General features: G+C 39.9%; 1 protein-coding gene across 1 annotated transcript; it reads right to left on the reverse strand.

The window, feature by feature from the left end:
* Nucleotides 1-1,954: 1,954 nt before the first annotated feature.
* LOC131317533 (pentatricopeptide repeat-containing protein At5g16860-like) lies at nucleotides 1,955-4,770 on the reverse strand. Its single transcript, XM_058347080.1, has 6 exons — nucleotides 4,714-4,770; nucleotides 4,166-4,663; nucleotides 3,932-4,048; nucleotides 3,785-3,846; nucleotides 3,604-3,679; nucleotides 1,955-2,989 (listed from the first exon to the last, which is right to left on the reverse strand). The coding sequence occupies exons 1-6, from the start codon at nucleotides 4,768-4,770 to the stop codon at nucleotides 2,180-2,182; spliced, it is 1,620 nt and encodes a 539-aa protein (XP_058203063.1). The 3' UTR covers nucleotides 1,955-2,179.
* Nucleotides 4,771-6,717: the final 1,947 nt, after the last annotated feature.

The following is a 6,717-nucleotide window of genomic DNA, read 5'->3' on the forward strand; positions in this document are numbered from 1 at the left end:
TATATGTGTCTTTACCCTACACTTTCTTTTACTATCAATACATGGACGTTAGCTATGATTAGGGCTAATAAACGAGCCAAACACTTAGATTGTTGGAGTTAACTTAACGAATTTTAAAAATGCATTTGAGCTTGGCTTGTTCATTGGATGAACCGATCGCAAGAGTTTGATAAGTCGAACATGTCTAGCAATACTAGGTTCGAGTTTGGTTCAAAAACTTAACTGAGCTTTCTTTTCCAAGCTTAATTTCGTTTAGGGCAAACGTCTCTTACACCCCCCTCTGGTTTGGCCTTGGTGCAGATACATCCCCTCACATTCACTTTGTTGTAAGTGCACCCTTTGTACTTTGTAAAAAGTTGCATTTTCACCAAATTCCGTCCAAGTTAATGAGGTGTGTATCTTACGGACCTCTTGTGAGAGTCGGAATGGTTACGACAATTGTTCTAGGGCAAAAACACTACCTTCGAGCTTCCTTTCTTTAGAACTTTTATCTAGTACATTTCAATACCTATGGGTTCAAGTTCTTTTCACTTCTCATAGAATATGTGAAATATATGACGAGTTGAATTTGGAAGACACAAAAATTATGGTTTGGTGTTTTTATTTTCGAGAAAGAGCAAGAAATTCATTAGATTAGATAACTGGATAAAAGCAAATACAAAACAAGAGCTCTATAGAAATAGACAAATCAACACTAGCTCTATTCAAAAGTGGTTATCCTCCTGTAAATGAATACTGGATGAATGAATATTGGATGAAGAATGAAAGAGACCTCCTAACCAGGCAGTGGGCATAATCAATATCATCGCGCTGAACTTTCGAGATTTTACAAAAAGACAGCTTGGAGTCCCCTCCCCTCAAGGTTGCGCAACAAAAAAATGTCGGAATACTGACACAATGAAAGGCTGGACAATGAGTTATGTGCAGGTGTAGTACTTGTATAACTTTTCTCATCAGCTTTTGTCATTTGAAAACTCACTAGGTCAATTCAGCTTTGAAAAGCTCGAGATCGACTTGCATATTGTATGAGTTAACCCCAAGTTATTACAACCACAAAAATTCAAATGTAAATATGTAAGTTGAGTCTGGACAGTTAGTTTTCAAAAAAAAATTCAAGCTCGAGCCTAGCCTGGACAGTGTAAAAAGAGTTCGAGCCAAGCTTGATCAATACTGCGTTCGGCTGCTTAGGTACCCGTACAACCAAATATCTGGTCAGTGAAGTATTACCACAAAGAGTAACCCAATCCGTACATATCTCCATTCCTCCCCTCCTATGTCGTCCTCTGCTCTACCTCTACCACTCTCATCAGCATCCTCCTCCTCCATGACCCACACTACTAGTAATCACAGCCACCACCATGGTTACTCATCCTCCTCCTCATGAAACCTCTCATTTCAAAGAAAAACCCAAACACCACATACCAAACAATTATCCTCACACAAACCGTATTCTTCCCCATCCGACCCACCAACCCAGAAAAACCATCCGGTACCGTCTCAGTCAGCTCTGCCACCAGGGCCAACCCCACCTCGCCCGCCAACTGTTCGACGCAATTCCCCAACCGAAAACCGTGGTCTGGAACACAATCATCATTGGGTTTATCTGCAATGGCATGCCAGATGAAGCCCTGAGGTTCTACTCCAGAATGGTGTCAACTCCAAGTAATGCCTCTTGTGATTTCTACACTTACTCTGCAGTCCTCAAGGCTTGCGCTGATGCTCGGCAGCTTAGCATTGGTAAAGCTGTTCACTGCCATGTTTTGTGTTCTCGTTTAGAGAGCCGTAGTAGGATTGTATGTAATTCTCTGTTGAACATGTACTGTACTTGTTTGAGCTCAGCCAATGATAAAAAGGGTTATGTTGATGATTTGGTGTGTCGAGTGTTTGGTTCTATTCGTAGACGAGATGTGATTGCTTGGAATACTATGATTTCTTGGTACGTAAAAAGAGAGATTTGAAGAGGCATTTATGAGTTTTTGGATGATGATGAAAATTGGAATAAAAGTGACTGTTGTGAGTTTTGTCAATGTTTTTCCGGCCGTTTCGAGGATGGGGAGCGTTAGGAGAGCAAATTTGCTCTACGGTTTCCTTCTTAAATTGGGAAGCAAGTATGCTAATGATCCGTTTGGGTTGAGTTCGGCAATTTTCATGTATGCTGAGCTTGGTTGCCTTGATCTTGCTAGGAATGTTTTTGACCAGAGCCCACAAAGACATTATGGTCCAAACAGTTGCGAATGGCAAAGCCATGGAGTTGCTTGCCTAGAGACACTATTCCCACTGACTGGCAGGCAGGAAGAATCGATGCTATGGTTGCTGCATTAGGTACTATATTTTGCTCGAACATCTGCCTAAAGGTGGTGAAAGCTTGCTCAATTTGTCCATTCTGGGTATTCCCAGCAATCATAGCATTCCATGTAGCTAGATCTTTACCATATGTGGAGCACATTTCAAACAATCCTTGTGCAGATTTAATCAGACCTGATTTAGCATACATATCTATCAAATAACTTTCCATTCCTTCAAATTCAATGCCATACCTGAGAATATAAGCATGGGTTTGCTTCCCAATTTCCAGGTTCCTGAGATTTGATGCTGCTGAAAGTAGAGCAGTTACAGCTACAGAATCAATCGTGAACCCTTGCTGTTGCATCTTGTGCACAAGCATCAACCCCTCATCGTCCAACCCATTCTGCACAAAAGCAGAAACCATGGTATTCCAAGAAACAGCATCTCTTTCGCACATTCTACTGAAAATTTGAAAGGATATATCAACCAAATTGCACCTCGAATACAAGGCAATCAATGCGTTCAGTATCATGATATGTGATACCGCTGAATTCTTCATTAAATATGCATGAAGCTGTTGAGCAAAGTCCAACCGCTGCAACTGTGAAGCTGCGGTTAATGCTGAGAGAAAAGTAACTTCATCGAGAATAGTTTGTTCTGACGCCAAAGCTTTAAGGAAAAGATTAATTGCTTCAACTGGACTATTTTATCCTAAATACTGAAGTTGTTAGGGACTCTTTCAGTAGTGAGTGAATCCTGTTGGTAGCTAATCCCTTGTTTCTGTTGCTTTGGGATTCATGGGTGGTTCTGTTTTTTGGTTTTTCTCGTAACGATAATAACTTCCCTACAGAAAGAAAAAAACTACGAAATCAAATCAGGCAAAATTGATCAGCAGCAATAATTGTTAATGCAGAAAAAAGAATTCGCATTGCGGCTCCGTGTTTCAAGTACTAATTCTCATGATGAGCAGCATATGGTAAGAAAATTGCAGCCCGTATCAGTTAAATTTTTTGCTTGAAACTAAAACCTTTCATTCAGTTAAGATAGAACCAGCATCTATGCAAACATTTTCATCCACTCAACAGCCTTATTCCATTCATCACATTGCCACCGGATCGAATCAAATTATTATTATTTTTTTACGGGCATATAACAAAAAACCCGTTGGCATAAACTACAAAGAGAGAAATACATAAAAGAGTGACTATTTCCTATCCCTTTGGAATGTAGCGATTTTGGGCTATGTATCGTACAAAAAAAGCAAACCAATAGGCAAATAGGCGAAGCAAACCATTAGGCAAATAGAATAAGATCTACATTCCACAGTCTAGAATAATCGTAAAACTGATAATAAATAATATCTGCAGCTTGTTGAAATTTAGATTGCTTACAACTGAATAATTAATGGTTTCAATGAACAACTAATAAAGTAGTAACATTAACGGATCCAATTTCTTTTGTTTGTCATCCCCTTGGACGACACACACAACATACATACCACAATGTGCAATCTCTTGCTCTTGATGTTGCTAGCTCCATTCCTCGTTCTCCAGGAAAGATCTATCTCACCACCATATTGAGGAAAGATGTTCTGACATGTTATTTTTCTGCTGATCCAAAAACAAATCATTGGAAAAGAGAATACCGGTGATCGTTGTGCTGTGGCTTGAAACCTTGAGTTTGGAGATTTCTTGCACAAGTAGTTCTTTGGAGAAAGGAACGACTTCTGTTTCTGGTGCCGCAACAATATGGCAATCCAACTCTGTTCTCACAGATTTTGGAACTTCATCTAAGCGGTCAAGTTTAACTCATTCAATTTGTCACTGATCATTAGAAAACTCTGTTCTTGCATAAATAGTTTTTTAGAGAAGGGAACAACTTCTGTTTCTGGTGCCGCATCACATTCCATCTTCTGCTCTTGCACGAACTCTGTTCTAACACGCTTGGGTTTCGGAACTATAAGGTCATCAACTGGTGTGGCAGCCTCTACATTCTTTCCTCTCCTTGGAGATATCTTGGTGTTCTTTGAGTCGTCTCTTTTTATCCTACAAAGAACATATTCGCCTTTCCCAGCAGTCATAGTATTACCATCACGTAGAGAGTACTCATGCATGATCCAGTGGCCTTTTTCCACACTCCCGTCGATTGCACCCGATTCGTTCGTAATCTCAAAGCGCAACATCCTCTTGTACCCTATCACACTGATATCATCCTGGTCCGTGTCCACCACTTGTTCAAGAGCGGTCCCTCCGTTCCATGAGCCACAACCGGCTGTTCTAACTATCTCTTTTTCGCTGGCCTTGATCAAGCTCGTCAAAACGTAGATTGTACCTTCTTTTTTCCATTTATTTCGCTTCCTGTCCTTGGTTCTGCATATCTGCCACGGATCTTCGTCGGTAAAAATCTGCCACAGGCTTTGTCGCCAACCCCATAAATCTCACGCTCGATAACCACTTCACAAGGCAGGGCTTCGTCCTTAGACATCTTTTTAAGATAGTTTAAAAGTTCTTTATCTGTAGGCCTAAAGCGAAAGTCTGATGGTACATTCATGTTGCTTCTCTCTCTCTCTCTCTCTCTCTCTCTCTCTCTCTCTCTCTCTCTCTCTCTCTCTCTCTCTCTCTCTCTCTCTCTCTCTCTCTCTATAATCCTACGATTTTTTTTTTCTTCTCTCTCTCAACTCTCTGCTCTCTGAACTGCTATTCTCTCTGTGTATGGGGATATATATACACATAGAAGGGCGGCAAGACTTAATATAGTGGGAAAACCGTGGACTCTTTAACTCACTCGGAGTTTGTTGAGAAATAATCGGACTAAAGGATTTATATAATAAGATGATAAGAAATTAAAATTGAAAAAAAAATTATATAACATTTGTTTCCTCCTACTCCATCAAATTGCGCCACGTCGTCACAACAGTGGTTCCAATTAATAGAACATAACGACTTGGCGTAATGTAATTGATTTGGAAGAAATAAATGTTTATATAATTTAATCTCATAAAAATTTACTGGTATCTTTTTTTTACCTATACAAAACTATGGGTACACCAAAATGTTTACTCCTGGTTGTGTGGGATGTGCATCGAGATCCCACACAATTGATTTCGAGCAATTCAATTTGTCCCAAATATTATTTTAAGGGTCCTAATTCGATATTTGATTTCTGAATTCACAAGAACCAAAAGTTAAATGAATTGATAAGATTAATAAAGCTATCATCTCTCTCTCTCTCTTCAAGACCCCTCTTTTCATGTTGTAATTGGTTTATCACATGATTTGTTAATGTTTTGAATTCCATATGCTCTGTTTTCATCTGTTCTTGAAGACCCCTCTCAACATTTAAATCGTTTCCAGAATTTCCACTAAACGTGTGTAGAATTAGCTATATATTTATTTGTCACACACCAACTTTTAATCATGTGTTCTGACTTCTGAGTTTTCCACACATAATCCGTCAATTTCGATACATTCTGAAGAATCTTTAACAAGGGAAAAAGGTGTTTTTGACTTCAAATGTTTAAGGGAAGCATTTTTCTGTGGAAACAACCATGTCTACGATGAGGCGATTCAACAAGAAACGAGGAGATGACGACAATGTTCACGTATTTTTCTGTGGAAGGGAGATATGTGGGATAATAGCGGAATATGAACCCGAAAATCCTGCAGAGTGCTCCCTGTAGTGCACCATGTCTATGACGAGGCGATTCAACAAGAAACGAGGAGATCACGATGTCGTTCATCCTCCTGGTGATGCAATTTCTCCACGAGCACAAGTACGATGACATTTCGCCACCAGTTAGTATCTCCAACCATTTCTCTCTTTCGAATTTACTCTCTCTTGTTTAAGGCTGTGTTTGGGTTGAGTAATTTATGGAGGGAACCGAAAGAACGCAAAAGAGGAAACGACTCATTTGTTAGCGGTCAAAAATTTTGGAGGGGATATTTGCGATGAAGTAAGGCTGAGAGATTATTGTAGAGATACGCAATTAGTAATACATGGTGTATTTGGGCTGTTCTAGGAAGGGAGATATGTGGGATAATAGCGGGATATGAACCCGAAAATCCTGCAAGGCGCTCCCTGTAGTGCACCCTATAGGTCAAATCCGGACCGTCCATCTTAGCAATGTTCACGTATGTTTATTAACTTTGACTGGTAAGAGTTAACTTTGACCGGGTAGGGAGTCGTAGAATGAGGTGCGAGTTGAACAATATTCAAGTCTAAAGGAGTTTGACAACCCCTTGACCGATTTTTTTGCTCTGTTGTGCTTTTTGGGATGTTATTAGGGTTTATTGTCATTTCTCTTGTATTGTCTATTGGTCTTCAGATATCTTCTGAAGGACTAGTAGTAACACGAAAAAGGGCTTGGCTGAGTGGTGCAGGGTTTTTTAAGTGGGGTGTCAAATGAGTGAGTTTAGGCCAAAATGGGCAAGT

Source organism: Rhododendron vialii, chromosome 2a (assembly GCF_030253575.1).
Source record: "Rhododendron vialii isolate Sample 1 chromosome 2a, ASM3025357v1".
NCBI classification, from domain to species: domain Eukaryota; kingdom Viridiplantae; phylum Streptophyta; class Magnoliopsida; order Ericales; family Ericaceae; genus Rhododendron; species Rhododendron vialii.

Bases quoted from the DNA above. Each gene is read 5' to 3' on its own strand.
- LOC131317533 (XM_058347080.1), bottom strand. From the start codon at position 4,770: ATGTCTAAGGACGAAGCCCTGCCTTGTGAAGTGGTTATCGAGCGTGAG. The intron at 4,049-4,165 runs GTTGTTCCCTTC...CTGTGAGAACAG, and splicing joins ATGCGGCACCAGAAACAGAA to AGTTGGATTGCCATATTGTT. The intron at 2,990-3,603 runs GTAGATCTTATT...TTAGGATAAAAT, and splicing joins ATTATTCTAGACTGTGGAAT to AGTCCAGTTGAAGCAATTAA.